Consider the following 20,046-nt stretch of genomic DNA (forward strand, 5'->3'; position numbering starts at 1 on the left):
GCACATTACATGCTAATTCCCCCCACTGAATTTCCCACTGAAGCGCTTCCCAGGGCACATCACTCAGAAGACCTGTTTTTCACTTCTGCTATTTTCACAAAGTGAGGCTAATGTGTGCTTTGATCTTAAAATAGGCATGCATGAGTGCTAAGCACCTCCCTTTCATTAGCTTGTTCACCCCTATCACAGTTGAAAATCATGAAATCACTTGTACTACAATTTAAGTTACTAACTTGAGACACCTGCATGCAAGAACGGTTGTGTCCTACAGCCTGTTTGCATTTTCAAACAATACATTAACTCCCTTGCCCATGTGATTAAAGTTACCTAAATACCTGCTTTCATAAATTTGGGCTATGTGTCAGTAATCTCAAACAATAATTTGAGAAGAATCTCAGATTCTCAATATATTCTTGTGTTTTATGCATTTATTATGACCAAAGAGAGGAATTCTTTTCTAGAACAGTCTTGAGAAGAAGTGTTATGTCCTATTGCCAAATAATTATATTTATTAGGCAATATATTCTAATTTGGGCTTGGAAACTGTGACTTCCATAAATCTAAGGTGCATGGAGGAATTGGGGTCAGAGAGGGTCAGTTTCAGAGCTACAAAACAAGCCCAACTGTTGCTTCCATATCATCCTTGAAGCTATGATTTGCTTTCACTTGCAGCCTAAAGCTTGAAGCATGGCTGGTTGTCTAAACTCCACAGCCAAATTCAGACCTGGAATGATTTTCTTTTAACATAAAGTCTTACAAGTGAACAGGGGAGTATGTTACTTCTTCTGAGCTATTTGCATAGATGTACCTTTGTGTAATGTCCAAACTGATTAATATCCTTAGTTTCAGATAAAAAGTGAAGACTAATATCAACAGGCTTTGACTAATCTTGTAAATTGTCTGAATGTAGGTCAATATATGCCATATATGTGTGTGTATGTATATGTTATATATATTTTTTCTTTTTTCTTATTATGTTTATATATATATATATATGCTCTTTTTTCTTTATATTATCTTTATGTATGTATACATATAGGTACATACATATTCTCTTTTTCCTCAGATCATTGCAATATAGGTTTTAGGTAAAGCCCATAAAAGGCATAAAAACTATTTCAGTTTCCATTCACTTTCTTTTGATGAGAAAATAACAGGAATTTCATTGGAATAAATTTAGATTGATATCTACCAAAAAATATAAATTAGTACTTCTTTTATAAATAATGCTTTTAATCACAATTAGAGACTGAAAACCTAAAATATTGTTGTTTATCCTATATCTAAACATAGTTATTCATCCTCTCCCAACTTTTTTATCGCACGCTTGTGAATAATGTTGTCTTAAGACTCTTCTTGTTGTTGTGTTAGTAGCATTTGCAGAAAAATATAAATGATACCCTTGGTAAAATCTATTTACAATGCAGGATGTAGCAATAGAAAGTCATAAAAGCATTTAATGGTCTTTCAACTATTTTGCCAGTATTCATGCATAAAATCACACATTTTCACAAATCTTGATAAATATATCTAGGTCCAAATGTCACTATTTTTCTTCCCAGAAAGAGAGGCTTGACACAAAATTAGGGCATTATGTTCTGGACTAGACAGCTCCTTTTTGCATTTGAGTTTTTATTGTGAATAAAAAGTATAATTTTCATAACAGAAGAAAACTTTTAGAGGGCAAGAGACATTTCCTATGTTAGGGACATGAATTTTTCTATTTAGAAAAAAGAAAGAATGTTTTAGAAATGTTAGTTCTATAACTTTCCTTTAAAGCAAACCTGAAAAAGAATGTGAAAATTCAACAATAAATGTGTTCAACTTACCACACATCTATTTAGTACTTACTCTATGACAGGTACCATGCTACAATGGAGCTGTTGACAGTTCTGAAGAGTCATTTCCAGTGAGAATTAAGCCTGATATACTTTGAAGAAAGGTTTGTTATTCTTTCTTCCTTTTTTAAGATGTGTTATTGTTCTTAGTGTTTTATTTTTTCATTTTACTTTATGAGATAAAGGAATTGAAAAAAGTAGATAATTACTCTTCTTATGAAATTCAACAAAACAAAACAAAAAATAATTTCCCATCTTAAAGCAAAAAAAAACAAAAAACAAAACTAGTCTTGGTCAAAGAGACTGTAGTTCCAAAGTACCTTTTTACATTTTAACAGTAACTCATTTTATTAAAGTATATATAAAGTGCAATTAATGTAATTCTTATATCCCATCTTCTCTGTTCTCTGTCAGTTGTCTACACCTAACTTCTATATTTGTCATTGTATGATACTGTTTGCTACATATACAGGGATGTATTTCATGGCAGAAGGACCAGGAAACAGCAGAAAGATATAAGAAAGATTAAACAAGTTTAAGGGGAAAAGTGAAAAGCCATTATTTAGCATTAAGACAAGTAGTCTCTGAGTACCTAATGTAAGGAAAAATCCATGTAAAATATCATATTTGGGAGGATATAGAAATTATTAAATGTTAAAGACTGTATAAAAGGTAAATAAGAAAAAAATAATTTGGATATAAAGTAAGAAAATGCTACAGTGAATAAAACACCTGAAAAAATTCCAAAAAATAACTATAATAAAAACAAATAAGTGAACAGAAGTTGAACCAGACTTTTCCAAGTTCCCTTTTTGTCCTCTGATTCTTTATGAATCCACCTCACAACAAAATCCCCTGACTCTGATTAATTTGTATGTTATCGCTGACAAAAATTCTAGATGTTTTGACTTCTAAACATTTCTGAAATTTCCCCCAGGTTCTAGATCAAAAGAGGGACACTGTACTGATTGAGTAAATGTCTGTACCAACACTCAGATATGAATATATATTTTGTGATTTCTTATTCAGAGCCCAATTCTAATAGAGGGCTCCAGTTTCTTTATAAAGGTTTATCTGTAAATATATTTTCTAAGAAAGATGCAGCCCTGATTTTATTGGATGATCTTGGCAGTAGACTTGATGTGCCATACCTGTTGTTCACAACAGCATCCTTCAAGATCCTGGAGAAAGGCAGCTGGGCTGCACTGTCTACAAGGCCTACAAGGCCTGTACTTGCCCAGCTTTAAGACTAAAGAAAGAACTCCAAGTCAGCAACAGAGATATCAACTGTTTCAAGGATGGGGGCTTGTACAAGTCTGAAGCAGAATCCCTGGTATGTTGCACTTTGCTCTTACAGGGAGGAGGAGGTTACCAGTTATAGGGTATACCAGTCAACAGTCATGTTGACTCATAGGTTACCAGGGAAACTGGCAGAGGGTACTTTCTCACTGCCCTTTGAAAAGCTATCATGGTGAGGATATTATGATCTAAAGATTAGAGCAGCCACTAGCTGGGGTGCAGACTAGTATGTAGAAAGTTAAGTCATGTGAGTAGGCTGTAGGTGAAGCAGGTTGAGCAGGGGATATACAGAGAGCAAGAGAATAGCTATCTGGTGGCCTGATCAGAGCCCACAGCACAGAAATGACCTTTGATATAGATAAATCTCCTAGTTCAAGAACCATAGCTATTTTCTTCACAGCCATTTGCAGGTGCTGAGTGCAGAGGCTGTTACATAGTATATAGCTATTAAGTGAATGAATGAACTCAAACTCCTTGGGCTGCAACTCCTTGCTGCTGCTGCTGCTGCTAAGTCGCTTCAGTCGTGTCCGACTCTGTGCGACCCCATAGATGGCAGCCCACCAGGCTCCCCCTAGGGAAAAAAATCTAGTTTCAGGGCAGGGATAAAGACATAGATGTTAAGAACAGATGCGTAGACAGAGTGGGGGAAAGGGAGGGTGGGACGAATTGGAGATTACATATTAATACACTACCATGTGTGAAATAGCAAGTGGGAACCTGTGGTATAGCATAGGGAGCTCAACTTGGTGTTCTGCCATGGCCTAGAGGGGTGGCATGAGGGGGAGGTGGGAGGGAGGTCTAAGAGGAAGAGGATATATGTATATTTAAGCTGATTCAGTTTGTTGTACAGCAGACAGTCATACAACATTGTAAAGCAATTATACTCCAGTTTAAAAAAATAATAATGTCAATGAAATCCCCTATATAATATAGGAAACTATCAGGAAACTTCATTCAAGGGCTGTTTCTGACATTAATAAAATATGTGACCACAAAGTAGTCACCTTTACTTTGTAATTTTTTTTATTTATAAAATGTGGTAAATTGAAAGAGATAAATTACATGTTCCTTCCAGTTTCAACAACCTAAGTAAGAGTTTCTAACTAAAATTAAAGAATAGAAAGATGATGGCCAAAAGGACAGAGATCAGTATCCTCAAAAGCTCATTCAGACAAAGTGTATCCTGACTGTGGACCACCAACAACCAATCCCCAGCAGTAAACACATATTCTGTTCTAGTAGCTAGAAATAGGAGATCATCTTGACCACAAGTATGTTCAGGTTAAAAAGCACTGACAGCAACAAGCTTTACGATCAGCAACTGACTTGAAATTCAAGGGCTACTTCCTTGAGAGTAGAATGACAAGGATTTGATGAGTTTTGGGTGTTTCTGTATTCCAACTCCTCCCCCGCTTAAAACACACATGGACTGTGTTACTGCTGATTGTGCCTTCTGACAGTCTAGTTGTTAAGTCTTATCCAACTCTTGGGACCTCATGGACTGTAACCTGCCAGGCTCCTCTGAGCATGGGATTCTCCAGGCATGAATATTGGAGTGGGTTGACATTTCCTGCTCCTGGAGATCTTCCCGACCCAGGGATCTAACCCAGGTCTCCAACCCAGGGATCTAACCCAGGTCTCCTGCATTAAAGGCAGATTCTTTACCAACTGAGTTATGATGGAAGCCTTCTGATGAGGTATCCAAAAAGCAGAATAAAATTTGTCTCTCAAGTCTATATTATTATTATGGAAGTCAGTTGTTGTCTAATGAGGATGGCTAAATCAGTAAAGATCCTTTCCTTCCTACAGTCAAAAGCTTTTCAAACAAGAGATAAAATGTAAAACAATCAAAGTTGTATAACCTTTTATTATTTATCTGTTGAAAATTATAATTGTTTTTCACTGCAATATGTATGTCTTGTGTATTTACGGATCATGATAGTAGAGAGATGTCCAGATATATAAAAAGAGAAAAACAATGTGCCTAGAAATATTTTTACTTTCCAGGTTTAATTAGATATTTCATTATGTCGCCCTTCATTTTCTTCACAGGTGTACATACCTCCTAATACTTTGCAAATATTGGAATTAAAGTTGCAGTGAACTCATGTTAATCTCAGCTCAATCCCCATGTCCTACCTGAAACTGCATGCTACCAAACACAGCACACTTGTGAAGGAAAGCAGTTAAAAATGTGATATGCATTGAAATGCTACAGTTGGAGAAATGAAATCAATCCAAAGGTTTTTTGCCTTCTTAGTGACTTTGTCCAGTGTAACTCTGTTTCCATTCTAAATTACTGATAATATTTCTTTAACAATTCTCAGTCTCTCAACCACCACCCGCTTCCTTTTCCTCCTCATCCTGCGTCTGCTGCTGCCTGGCAACTTTTCTGTGTGGAAAGGCAGAGTAAGAATTCTAGCAGCCCTTGGAATGATAGCTACAGAATCCTTAGCAACCCGACTTTCAGGCCAAGTCTCCCTCACACACATCACTTCCCGGAGACAGACTCATTCTAGGTTTGTAAGGAGACACAAGTTCTCTGCCTAACTTGGCTTTTCAGGTGTGTTAAGTTATAACAGTAGCACAAAGCACTACTATCTGTGCAAAAGGCTCAACAGTGCTAAGAAAATAATGAAGTTAGCATAAATGAAGTCTGATGTTTGATCACATGTACCCAAAACATGGCTCTAATTGGAAAGCATAAGACTACCACTCACTGATAATTTATATTCGTGTGTTGTTTTAAACCAGAAAGTAAGAATGATTGGTTCTACCTTGTTTAATTTATCTCAATGAGAGATTTCATAACATTGTATAGTTTGATGAATTAATTTATTTAACTTGTCAGTGTTAATAACCCTGATTAGAATGAAGAAATTATAATGGGCCATAGGAACAGAGTCTGAACAGTAACTCTTAACTATTCTCACTTCACTAATAGTATGCTGTATTAATTCCTTTTTCATTAAAGTATATTTGATGGGAAATAAAATATTTCATAAGAAATTATGTTTTCTCTTTTACTTGTAATTCATTATAACTGGATAGTCATTCAAAATCTAGAAGTAAATTTTTATTTCCAAAACTCAAATTTGGCCTGGACCTTTGTCAACCTCACTGATGCTCATAAAAGCTCTTTGATTAATTGTTCATTTTCAATATGTATTTGGAAGATGAACCCCAGTATACAAATGATCTGTGTACAGAACAATTTTATTTTATTTGACACTGGCCTTAAGTCAGTTCTGGAGCAAATGTGCTGCTCTTAATATTTACTCTGTTATATATTATTATGGCTTTGTGGTATGAACCGATGTCCTTATTATAACTTTTGTCTTAAAACTCTGCTTGACATGCATTTCAATGTACATGTTGTGTCCACTTGACCACTGCTACATACTTCCACCAGACTGCTGTGGAGCCTTTTTTATACCATTTACATTTTTGTTAATAATACCTATTTGCATTCTTAAGTCCCAAATTTTATCTTAAAGATAAAATTGAGGCTCATTCACAATTGATGTTAAATGTAACCATCTTTTATTGGTATGCCAGCCTATATGTTAGTAAACTTCCATAATTGCCACTGCTGTTTTACACCATTATTTTGAGTCATGTGTCATTCACACATGATGATTTGATTGTTGATTACTAAAAATAAATTCTATGTTGCATTATTATACTGGTCACAATGTGTGGACAAAGCATCCTTGATTTTCTTCCATTCAGGACAGTTAAAAAGTCGACCAGTGTATCTAAAAGAGAGCACCTGGTTTTTATTCTGCCTAATTCACCTAATACATTACTACTAGGAGGCATTACAAATTAAAAGTGTAACATACTGAGAATATAAGTTAGAATAGAATTTACTTCCCTGCTTACCTTTCATAACTTTCCCCTTTAAATTGCTATCAGTGGAATCCAGGGCTGCTACATACACTTCTGCTACAGAAGTGAATGAGCCATTGATTTTCAGTCACAGCACTTTGGTACACGGTAAGAGTCTTTGGTTGATTGTGTTCCTGGCTACTCTTCTCCACCTTGCAGTTTTTGAGATGGGGGGTGGGGGCAAGTAATAGGTAGTAATAGTATAGAAGAGGAAGAATTTTAACATCCTTAGCTTGTTTTTTGATCTCTCCTTGTTTTATTGCCAAAACTTAAGTGCATATGGATTTCCTAATAACTGACCTCCTAGTTAACTGAATGGGCTCTTGTCAAAAAAAGACACCTACTTTGTTTCAATGAAAGAATATTTTGCAGAATGCAGAGGTCTGTGGACACTTGAGAAGAAATATCTATTATTGTGAGCATCATTCAAAATATACCCTTCTTCCCCTTTGCAAATATTCTTTGAACTCTGCCACTTATTCCAAAGTTTATGAATTTTTGTATGAAGTGAAATAGGAAAACCTCTTTGTTTCCTATATGAAACAATAAAAATGACTAGGTGAAATTATATAACAACTTTAAAAGAAAAAAAATAAAATTTTAAATGTGGAAAGAGTTATCTTTTAGGCATGAAATGAGTCAACTTATAGGGGGAAATAAACTTTAATACATAAAATATGGCAAAATTGATCTAAAGAACATATTTTATAATCACAGACTAAGTGGCAATATCTCTCATGGTCACCTGTGATCTTTGACCCAGTCCAATTTTAATGGTTTCTAAGGAGCATCTGAATATATTTCTAGATAATTTTACTCTCATAAGAAGCTAGTTTATTGTGCTAACATTCATTTAAATTAAGTTTCACTTGGTAAACTGAAAGCCTATTTAAAACATCTTTCCTTTTCTGTCATCCTATTTCTTAGTTTTGTGCGTTCCTTTACACCAATTTCAGGTGTTTAAACATTAGACACAAAACATTTTTAACATTTTCTCTTCAGGCAAGAATTACTGATGTTACAAGGGGAAAAAAGTAAGTCTTCAACTATTAAGATTTCTGAGTTTTAATTTAGCATTTTTTGAGTGACTAGAATTTTAGGCAGTTGAAAGATCATATTTAAAATACTTAAGCAAACAACTTTTTTTAAAAATCGCAGATTCATTTTAATACCTCAGTTTGAGAAAGTTCTTAATACTACCACTGTACTGTGTAGAAAAAAAGAAAAAAAAATAATGCAGCAAAAGTTCAAAATGGTTCAAGGAACGCTTTTAAAGAGAGAAATCTACACAATAAAACTGCCGAGTTTTTGCTTTATGGTTACCTACTTAGGGGGTCTCTTTCCATCTACCTTCCCTTCTTATGCAACGGGTGATGACATTGGGGGTTTGTTTTGTTTTTGTTTCTGCTGAATCACTAAATTTTCATCTTTGTCCCCAGGTACTACTAAACATAAAAGTTAAAGGTGCAATTCAAAAAGCATTGCAATTTTTGTGGCAAGCGTAGGGAACCATTTCCCTAAAAGAAGCCCAGTTACTCGGCTCGTCGTTCCTTCGGAGGAAGGAAGCTTCCAGGGAGCAAAGGGATCAAATGTGCTTTGCCTAAAGAAGCATCTATCTCAGCTCTGGTGGCTGCTAATTCCGAACTGGCTGTTAAACGCGGGGCTTCCTAGGCTTCTGGCTGGCTCAGCCCAATGCAGAAGTCTCCCTCCCTCCTTCTCGAAAGACCCAAATCCCTACAGACCCAGCTTGGAGTTACTTTCCCTTCAAGGAGACTGAAATAATTGTGATTTGTGGTGCTCTCAGTTCGCGGTGGTATTTTCCTGTTGTGTTAAATGCCTCTTACCAAGTAATAGATGTGATTTATGTGGACGATGGAGGGGTACGTGGTGGATTCGGTGATTAATCAGTGAATTCCCCTCCGCTGGCATCTCTCACTACCCCTCTTTGCGTGATGTAAGATCAGACGTACTCTGCATTGAAAAGTCAAGACACACGAGCGGCTCGCTCGCGCTCACACACACACTCTCTCCCCCACGCGCGCGCATCCGTACACCTTCCACATCCTGCTCCAGGCAGGAGAAGGCGGACTGGCTGGGCTCATTGAGCTGAAGAATTTCCAGTGACATTTGTAAATGACGCTGCTCGATTCTGGGCTCCGAGCCGCGGCCGCCGCCGCCGGGCCGAGGGTACCGCCGAGCAGTCTCCGGCTCAGGCTTCCTCCCCGGGCGACCACGATGTCCGAGTTTCTCCTCGCCTTACTCACTCTCTCGGGATTATTGCCTGTCGCCAAGGTGCTGACCATGGGAGCCGACCGAGGTAAGGAGAAAACCCCTCCCCCCTCCTTGCCCCATGTCTTCCTTGGCTTTCCTGCTGGGCGACGCTTGCATATAAGTGAGTGCGAAACTTAAGTCCTTGCGGCCCCGCTACCCGGGACCGTGGGCCACTGTGCGCTGGCCTCGTGGGGGGTGAGAGGTGCGGTGGGGGTGGGGGGTGTCTCCGAACCAGGAACCCTAGTCCTCGGCTCCCCCACAGCTTTTTCTTTTGGCCCTTTACCGGTCCTGATTTTGTCCCCCCGGGAACGTTTGGACTTGACTGCGCGCTTCTGCCCGCGCATCCCAAGTGCTGCAGATGTTGGGATCAGAATTCGCTTTCCCAAGACTTCCCATCGCGCTCACTTTCTGGGCTTCGAGCTTTTGCGGGCTCAGGGTTCTCCGCGTTAAGTGTGTGCTTCCTTAACTATCTCCTAGGTTAACTTCCTTTCCTAATGCACCCAAGGTCTCGGGAGAGGGGAAAGCGGAGACTCCAGCCTCTTTGGTTTCTGGAGCCCTTTTCTGGGGCAAATTCATTCGGGTCATCAATAGAGAATCTAAAGCTTTGGCGGAGCTTCTGGGCATAAGCACCTGCTTGAACTTGACTTTTTTGATTCCCGAATGTCTGTGGCTCAGCTTTTGGTGCCCGGAGACGCTAACCCATCACTGGCTTCTTGCCCTTGCTATTTCTCCAAACAGCTGACAAATGATAGAAGTTTAAAAGGGAATCGGTATGGGGAGCAGAGCAGAAAGGAGAGGAGGTGGACATTATAATAAACCCGAATTTGGTAAAGTTTGATCTGGAAACCCAAGAATCTCTGTGCAAGTTTCATAATCTTTGACGAGTCAGACCGGTGGAAAAAGAAAAAAAAAAAAAAAGTAGATCAATATTTGAGTCATTGGCATTGAAATGGTTAACTGTTTAAAGTAAAATCACAAGTATCATAGATCTAGTTTTGTTTTGTTTTTGTTTTTAAATCCTAACATGAGTTCGTATTGACTAATATATTTTGGTTTGGGGGCTAATGAGAAAAAGAGTAAGAAAGATAGAAAACGTACCCAGATCTCAATGCCAAGCAAATAGGCAGAATGTTGCATTGGGAGATTCAGTGACTGTGTTTATGGGTAGCAAATTATGAAATGACTAAAAAGGGTTGCTTCATTAATGGAAAGAACAGGGAAATGAATTGTAGTGTTTCTACTCACCTGCTCTGGACAACCAGATTATACCCTTTATAGCATACCCACACATGTCATTTCCTTTACCAGTAGTGAGACTAATATGAGTTCCTTTAGAAAGTCTGACATTTACTGAGTGATAATCTTTTAAACATATCTTTGCCACCTAACCACTTAGCTTCTGAACTTGCCTTAACTTGCCTTGAAGTTGGTCTGGAATAGTTGAAAACTATACTGATAAATGGAAGCACATAGCTTTGACTAGAAATGATGATGTCTTTGATCTGGAACAATCAGCTCTCAACCTTTCTTAGAGAGAATGTTTGAAGTTGGACCAGAGCAGATGAACAGAATGAAGCTTTTCAGTCCTGTGTGCTAGCAAAATAGAATGACACTGGCAGATACTGCTATGGGGCTCTTTCTGTGTGAGTCTCAATTCTCCAGAAACTTGACCTCATCTGGAATTAAGTTCCCAGTTTTTCTGTATGTGTTTATAAGGAATAAGGCCATTGCTACAATGATTGGAATGAATACTGGATAGAATTTCAAATATACAGACCCCTAACTTTCTTCTGAGATAGAAAACTAAATAAAAGGATTAGAACTTGATGTCCATTTAGTTCCAATAAGGAGAGAGATATATAAGACAGAAACAGGGCATATGGAAAAGGATGGTTACTCTTCCCTAAAACTGAAATAGTGCCTGATTGTATCACCATGCCAGCATAAGAAGTGCCATACTGGAGAATACAAGTAAAATAGTTATGGACCAACAGTTAACCACTATTGTACATATTTAACACAACTTTCAAAACTGTTGTAAAAGAGCTAAAAATGCCACAGCTAGCTATCAAAATTGAAAAGGGTGGGTCCCGTTTGGAAAAAGGGGGAAAAAAGAGATAGAGCAATCTTGTTGAAAGAGGAAAAGAAAGTGCTGCTGCATTATGACAAACTTCTCTTACTGAAGTGCTGAAACAGAAGATATGGGAATATAAACTCAAGAAAGAGGTTAATAAGATGAAGCCTTCTGCCCAGGCTTATGTCAGTTGTCCTTGAAGAACAGAACAAGCCTGTGAATTACACAGGTGTGTGTTGTAGTGCAAGACCTAACTTCAAGCCAGAAAATGAGAAAACACTTCCAGGTCCTCCAAATAAATATTAAGTAATGGGTAGCTTCTTAAGCCGCGTGAACCAGATGGTTGCATTACCCTATACCTCCATTTCTCTTCCTTTTGTGTATAAACTCAGTATTTTTTCAAATAGAAAAATACTTGAACTTGTATGCTTGCATTCAGTTTATGCACACACACTTGTCCTTTAATTCTACATTGTTTATTTTTTTTTAGTTTGCATTGATTTTGGTACAGAGTTAAGCTGATGTACATGTCAGTTTTTATTAATTTCATCACATCTGAAAAAAGGAAACATCTTTGTAACTCTTAACAGCAAAACTTGGAGGATAAATCATGTTCACTTAGAATCAACCAGTGTGTCATATAACAATGTCATATCACATCAAAGTATTGCTTGATAAGGATTAAGACTTAAAAGGAAGTATATTTTAAATTGTCAAATTTTTTGAAAAGAAAAGGGATTGAAAGAACTGAAGCTAGTCTCTTTTATGTTCTTGAGTCTGGCAAGATGTGGAAACGTATTTCCAAATAATTAAAGTTCATGCTGCTGTAATCATTTAATCATTTAATCATTTAAATGTATATGTCTATAAAACCATCTAAAACTGGCAATCATGTATGTTAAAATTTTAATCTCAAAGAAGAATGGGCTGCTAGCCGTGTCTCTTTATATTCCAGAAAAGTTAAAGTTTTGTTTTTAAGAGGTCTCCATAATCTTGGAGTATTCCTGTCTCTCTCTCAAGCTCAAACTGAAAATGTTACAAAGGACAGGAAGCAATAAAAAAATAAAGAAAATTTTCAGTGTGTTGAAAGAAGAAAGTATGTAAATTGCAGAAAACCGAATAAGGGAAGGAAAGAAAGAGGGCAGAGGGGAGAATTCCGAATGATACTTTCAGGAAGAGGCTGAATCCAGATTAATCTTCCTAAAAGAAGAGATTAAAGTATCTTTTGACAAAATAATTTCTTAAGGTAAATGTTGTCCACTGATATCATAATAAATATCCTATGGAAATGTTTACAGTATACAAATAAAGAAACTTCCATCAATGTGAGGCTGGATATAACTAAATCTGAAGAACGAAGAGAATACTGCAGAAAACTTAAATGTTTTAACTGTGCTAGGATTGTTACATGGAAGTGATTTGTTTAAGTGAATGTGAAAGAAATATTTTTAGAAAGGGTGGTGGGTGAGGGATATAGTTGATATATTCTTTAAAATGAGACTTATTTGTAAATGCTACTTGTTATTCACGGTAGAGTCTTGCAGAGATTTTTAGTTTCCAAGTGCATGGGATCTAGGACATTAGTTTCTTTCTACTTGTCTTGTCAATCTCTTTTCAGAGCCTAGTGTGTATCATTAAGGTAGGCTCCATTTAGAGTCACCTGGACTTAACATGATTTAATCTTTATCAAAATTACAATGATGAGGGATCTCTGTGTCTTCCCTCCATTCTATGTTTTTTTCCCCATGATTCTTCTTTTAATTTTCACATCTTCTATGAAATATAACCTCTTTCTTCAATTTCTTCCTAGTTGAAGAGATTCTGTGTAGTAAAAGGTACCAGGCAGATTTATTGATACATTTCTCTATCTTCTGAGGCTCTCTATCAAAACAGTTCTTGTACAAAGGAAACACTTTTCTTCATTCTAGATGGATACATTCAAAGAAAGTAGAATTAATACTTAAAGTTAATCATGATTGTCCCAACATGATGTCATTAGTTAAATTAATTTAGCAGTAAGTAAAACCCACCTGCTATATAGATAGATCTTCTTCAAAGAAGATAACTTCTTTGAAATGACTGCCTTGGTGCCCAGAACCTATAAAAACACCACTTTGGCCTGGAAATTGGAGATAGATTTTTAAGTGAAACTTTTACTTTTTAGAAAATTTTCAGACAATATATGTCTAGTTTTGTGATGATCACCTCCTTAAAAACATTATGAAATGAAAGTACGTTGAGTTATGTTTCAGCTCCTAACATGCAGTATTCTAATGAGTGAATTTCCATTTAATACGTAATTTGTTGTAACAGAATCTGACAGTTGAGGAAATAAATGTCAAAATGTATTTGCCTTTGAAATGGCTATAATTATGATGCACTCAACGTGTATAATTTAAAACAATGTTTTTAGTAACTGTACTTCTAAAGAAAGTTGAGCAAAATATTGACTAGTTTCATAGTGAGTTAGCAAGAATATATCCTGGACCAAACCTATATCAGGATAGAGTTATGTTTACTCTGATTACTTCAAAAAACCTTCTTTATAGTCTCTGAAGAAATCTAGATCTTTATATTTAATTGAAAAATAATGACTCAAACCTACCTTGATACATAGAGACCACAATTTTTTTTTTTTTTTTTTTCTGGTGGGACAGCAAAGGCAGAATAATTGTAACCAGTCAAGCAATGCTCTTCCGTGGAGTTGCTTTCCATCTTCACACGGATTGTTATTCTCCAAATTTCACCTGTATAACAACCCATTGAAAAAGAGGCATAAGAATGAAGTTGCAACATAGCAGTCACAAATCTAACAATCTACAAGTCTTAGGGGTGTTCTACATTTGTTTTCTTTTAGGAGATAGTTAGCATTTATTAGTTGCTTGGAAAAAAAAAGTTCCATTATTTAAAATTCAAATACAAAATCTTGGAAATATCTCTAAATATTAGAGTTTAAGTTATTTTTGTACTAGTTCATATATGTGCCAATGAATATCTTTAATCTACATGCTTTTGAAGAGTATTGCACTTGCAATAATATGTATTCACTGTCTCACTATTGTGTGTGATCTCATTTGAATAAATATTAATCTCTCCAACTACATCTGAACACTGTATTTTAGAAGAGGGAATGAAGTCTTCAGAAGATTTTGCAACACATCCGAACAAGTAAGTTTAGACCTTCAAAATTTATATGCTTTTTTCTGTTAGAAGTTTTTCTGCTATAAGCTGCCTTCACACTTTTAAATCTGTATTTTCTCCTCATAAATGATTTGGTAGCCTTCCTTCCCAGCCCCCCAGCATAATTACAAGGCTAAGTTAGAAAGTATGTATTATTTATTGCTCTGTTTTGAATTCAGTGATACCAAAATATAGTTTCTTTCTCTCTTTCCATTCTATTGATTTAGTCTGTCTCTATACAAGCTCAATTATTTTGACTGAGCTTTCTGACTAAACAAATTGGTTGAATTGCCTAGGAACTAAATGAGCATCAAACTACTAGATAGTAGCCAGTCCTGGTAAAATAGTAAAATTGATCTTGCATAAAAGCTTAAAATTAAATTTTATGGAAAACAACAATGTATTTCCCTAAAAGACTTATACATGATACTTCCTGTCTATGCTTTGTAGAGTAAATCAAATGTACCTTTGCTGCTGTGCAGTTCGTAATAGGCAAATTCATTATGTTCGGTAGTAATTATTTATTTATATCATGGGGTAGCATAAGAGTTTAAAGCAGCATTAGGATATTAATGGAGAAGGCGATGGCACCCCACTCCAGTACTCTCGCCTGGAAAATCCCATGGACGGAAGAGCCTGGTGGGCTGCAGTCCATGGGGTCGCAAAGAGTCGGACACAACTGAACGACTTCACTTTCATTTTTCACTTTCATGCATTGGAGAAGGAAATGGCAACCCACTCCAGTGTTCTTGCCTAGAGAATCCCAGGGATTGGGGAGCCTGGTGGGGTGCCATCTATGGGGTCACACAGAGTCAGACATGACTGAAGCGACTTAGCAGCAGCAGCAGCAGCAGGATATTAATAAATACATGCTCTGAATTTATTCCTGTAGAGACAAATGCTACTTTATTGAAAATTGGTTTGAAAGTTCTTATTCTTCTTTATTGGCCTTGTTTATTGGGTTATTTTTTCAAAATATTTTAAAAAATAAAATATATTTCAAAGTCAAGACTCTCAATATAGAATATAAAATGGAAATCATTACAGTGATAAAGTGGACAACAGTGTTTAGTGTGCTTTTAAATATGACCAAAATAACTTTCTCACACAGTCACATTAACTTTGTTTTAGTCTGCAATTATATGTCCAGTTGTGGTTAAAAAAATGTAATGGCTTGATTAAATAAATGCACCCACTCATTTGTTGCTGATTTCCCGGTAGGTCAGATTCTTTTAATTATCATCAGGGGAAAAGACTAATGCTTTAGTTGGTAACGATGGTGTCACTTAACATTCTTCAATAACTCTGCCACTCTCATTTGTTGAATAAGGATATATTATCTACATTTGGAATTTCTCATATATTCCAAAGTAGTTGTAAATAAAAAACACTTGTCAAAGGTTTCTTTACCTATAGGAACAATGAAAAATAATTTCAGTTTATATAGTCATATCTGTTTAATCTTATTTTTTCTCAGAAAAAGTTTGAATATAGCCATGACTGTATAAAAGTTTTCCATTTACATGTGAATAATATTGTAACTATGCCCTTTATACAAGACAAGTTGGAAAGTATCTTTTCATATATGATTCTTTCTAACTTTTTTAAGCAAGAAAAAAAAATCTTGAAGAAGATAGAGTGGGTTGCCATGCTAAGATCCCATTTTATCTCACAATGCATTCTTATTAACAGTCAGACATCTCTTCCTGAAATGCACGCACCTCATTGTCCTGGCTGGCTTAGCCTTCAGACCAAAGACAGGTATTGTTGAAACATGACCTCATTTTAGTCGAAAGAATACATTTCTTCTGTAGGTAAGATCAAGGTACCACAAACCGTCTCTTGTTTTATTCTTGCAATCAATAGGACATTCCTTCCTAACTTTTCCCCATTGCATTGACATCCTTCAAGACTTCCAAAATGGCTTTAGAATTATGAATACGATTCCTTAAGAATTTTTTTACTGCTGAGTTTTTCTTTAATGACCATTTGCTCATCTTAGCTCTTTCTTCTTAAAATGAGAAAAGAGAACTAAAGATACAGAGGGATGGAGAAAAAGAGAGCTAAAACTTCTGGTTCTTGTTGCTTACTTTGGGTGTTTCTGGGATATTTTAAGATATTTGTGAAAAAGAAAAACGGTCGAATAAGGCTGATCGACAGAAATGAGTTTAGAATGATTGTTTTCCTTAGAAATTAGGATGTATAAGGAGAGGAAGGACAAAGATGCTAAAAGAGAAAGCCTTGGCAGTAAGAATTTTTTGAAGCTTCAATCTGCACAGATCAGGTAACAGGCAGTAAGGAACTACTCAAACATTTGCTAAAATATAATTTGCTAAAATTTGCTAAACTATAAAATTTTGAGATTTACAAAGATTTGGTTTTTAAATAGATAATCTAAGACCTTGTGTGCATTTTCTAAAATTGTTAATTATATATTTTATTGGTATGACCATGCTAAAATAAAAATTATGCTTTATTAAAATATTCCACTTTATTCAACTCTATTAATTTTTAAGGCATTTTTCTCATAATTAAGCTCTGAAAGTACAGTGATAATGATGCCAGCTCATGGGTGAGATTTTTGCCTTGTCAGGTGAAACTATTACAGATTATGTCTACTGGACATCCGTATTTATGAGACTTCCATTAAAAAAGAACTAAGATTTATAGGTAGAATTGCTAACCAGAATTCAGGCCCTTTTGCTGAGTCCTCGTATCACTGTCATTCTAACAAAAGGGCTAGCAGTTCATCAGCAGCATGCTGATGGCCTGTTATACTTGTGGTGTACAAATCTTACTTAGGGGAAATGATAGTGACTTTATCCAACATTGACCAACATTAAAAATAAGTAGAATTTAGAATTGTCCATCTTTGGATAGAGTTCTTTCCTACGCTAGAATGCTTTCTTCTGTTTTCACTTGCTGATGATATTGTAAAGTATTTTGAAATTAATCTTAATAGTGTAAGAACCAAAATCTTAGGACTTTTCCCCATTCCCCTTGCTTGCTTCATTGCTGGGAGATCATAAGGTTATGAAAAGCATGACAGTTTTTATTTTGTATGTATTTTAATCTGAGTGCCTGTGAAACACTGTTAAAGGTTTACAGAAAACTTTTCCAACTAACTCTGAAAAGGGAGACCTGGTAGTGTCTCTCATACCTTCCATGAATGCAAGGAAGACAGCATATGTGTAAACATCTCACACATTGGTGTCTCATTAGATACATACTCATTATTTCATTAATTATACCATTAACTTAATGTAAATTGCTAAGAGCAGAAGAAATCCATTGTGTTGTAAGGGCACTTTAATTTTTTTCTATTTTTTCCTCCTGAAATCATATGATCCCTGAAGCAACTCATGTGGTTGGTGGTCATTCCTTTATTTATCCATCCGTTCAACAGATTTGAGCAGAGATCTGCTGGGAGTTGTTCTGGAGGTTGGAAAAGAAGCAGGTGAGCAAGTTAGACAATGTAACTGGTCTGTCTGAACTTACATTTTAGCTTATAAAAATTTTAGTGTGGGAAGAGACAGACAATAAACAAACTGACATAAGTTAATACATAATATTTTGTGCTAAGTAGAAAGCAAAATGTATTCAAGAGAGGTGCTCTGGGGATTGGTTGTAATCCAGACGTTTTTGTGAAGGATAACATATTTGCTGAGATAAAAGTGATGTGAAGGAACAAATTATGTGTGGTTCTGAGGGAGGAACTTTCCAGGTAAACCCTTGAGAAGAAGTCATGATTTTGGCATTTTAGAGAAAGGAAGAAGGTCTATGTGCCTAAATTTCACTTTGTGTGTTTCAAAGAGATGAAGAATGGGGAAAGGGGCATTTATGAGTAGGTCAGGAGGATTATGCAGATCAGAGTGGGGCACTTGGGTTTTGCTCTCATTATAATAGGCTGCAATTGAATGTTTAATCAGAGGTGATAGGACACAACTTTATTTACGAGATCATGCTTGCTACTGAATAAAAAAGGACAAGAGACACAGTAAATACAGTTCAAGGATTATTATAACTGCTCAGGAGAGATGGCGGCTTAAGCAACAGGGTAGCATTGTAGATGAGGATGAGATAGAAGAGTGACTCATCTTTAGGAAGATTTTCTATAACAATGAATGCAGAACCTTTCAATAGATCAGAAGGATAAGGCATGAAATAAGCCTTAAATTATCATCTTGGGAGGTAAAATTTAACATTCTAGGTTATTTAGAAAAGAAAGCATTTTGTTTTATACCACTGCTTATTGATTCGTATGAAATGTGTCATGGCATGTAATGGTCACATGTAGACCGGGCAATATTGCTTGTCTTTTCCCCTATATTTCAGAATTATTACTACCATCTTCCCTATTACACATATTTCCCCATACCATGTCTGTAATATGGAATTAGTAGAATAACTCATAGTATTCTTTGGGAGTTTAGTTAAAATAATATACTTAGTAATATGCCGGGCATTGGTAAATGTGGCAGCAACTGTTTAGTTATTTCTAAAAGTATAAACTATTACAACAGCAGAAGGAAGGGGCATTGGCTTAAGTGTAGACTCATGTGATTTTTTTTTTCTTGAGGAAATTCTCAGTATTTTCAAGGAAGAATTCCTTTTCCATTACCCCAAGTCCTTGATACAATTGAGAAGAATTTGTGCTGACAGTCACCATTCCCACTTACGAATATTTGATTAATGGGATGAAATTTTAAGGGAATTGCTATTGGCTATATTCATTACCCTCCATGGAAGTGCCAAGAAAACTTTGGAAGGGAAAGGGGTGTTGAAAAGTGGTGGGGGACCTACTGGATAAGAGTTTATGACCTAATGGTTATTCCTCTTGGTCAGTCAGCACCCTTGGATGATTCTTTTGTACTTATCCACACACAGTCACTGAATAAATGTTGTAGTTCCTACTATGTACCTATTTCAGTGTGATTTGTAGACTGGAGGCAGACATGAGTAAACGACATAAACCAGAATAAGCAATAAAAACACTAGTAATTGTACATCTTTGGATTTTCAGGGAAGTTATTCTTATAGCTACAAAACAAACCCATTTGGGTTTATTGAGTTCTTGTTGGAGCTAAAAAGGGAAGAGGGAGTGAGAGGAGAAAAAAGAACAAGGAAAGAGACTTTTTTTGAAACTGATGAAAAAGAAAAAAAAATAACTTTTTTATTAGGAACTACAACATTTATTCAGTGAATGTGTGTGGATAAGTACAAAGGAATCATCCAAGGGTGCTGACTGACCAAGAGGAATAACCATTAGGTCATAAACTCTTATCCATAAACTCTAATACTTTGGTCACCTCATGCGAAGAGTTGACTCATTGGAAAAGACTCTGTTGCTGGGAGGGATTGGGGGCAGGAGAAGAAGGGGATGACAGAGGATGAGATGTCTGGATGTTATCACCGAGTCAATGGACATGAGTTTGAGTGAACTCCTGGAGTTGGTGATGGACAGGGAGGCCTGGTGAGCTGCGATTCATGGGG

General features: G+C 36.2%; 1 protein-coding gene across 1 annotated transcript in view; it reads left to right on the forward strand.

The window, feature by feature from the left end:
* Positions 1–8,279: 8,279 nt before the first annotated feature.
* Positions 8,280–20,046, forward strand: part of LOC133260480 (low-density lipoprotein receptor-related protein 1B-like) — a 1,291,692-nt gene continuing 1,279,925 nt past the window's right edge. Inside the window, exon 1 of the mRNA XM_061438868.1 lies at positions 8,280–9,345. Coding sequence (XP_061294852.1) covers positions 9,162–9,345 — 184 coding nt within the window. The 5' untranslated portion in view covers positions 8,280–9,161. The remainder of the gene's footprint in view (positions 9,346–20,046) is intronic.

This window comes from Bos javanicus, chromosome 2 (genome assembly GCF_032452875.1).
Source record: "Bos javanicus breed banteng chromosome 2, ARS-OSU_banteng_1.0, whole genome shotgun sequence".
Lineage (NCBI taxonomy): Eukaryota > Metazoa > Chordata > Mammalia > Artiodactyla > Bovidae > Bos > Bos javanicus.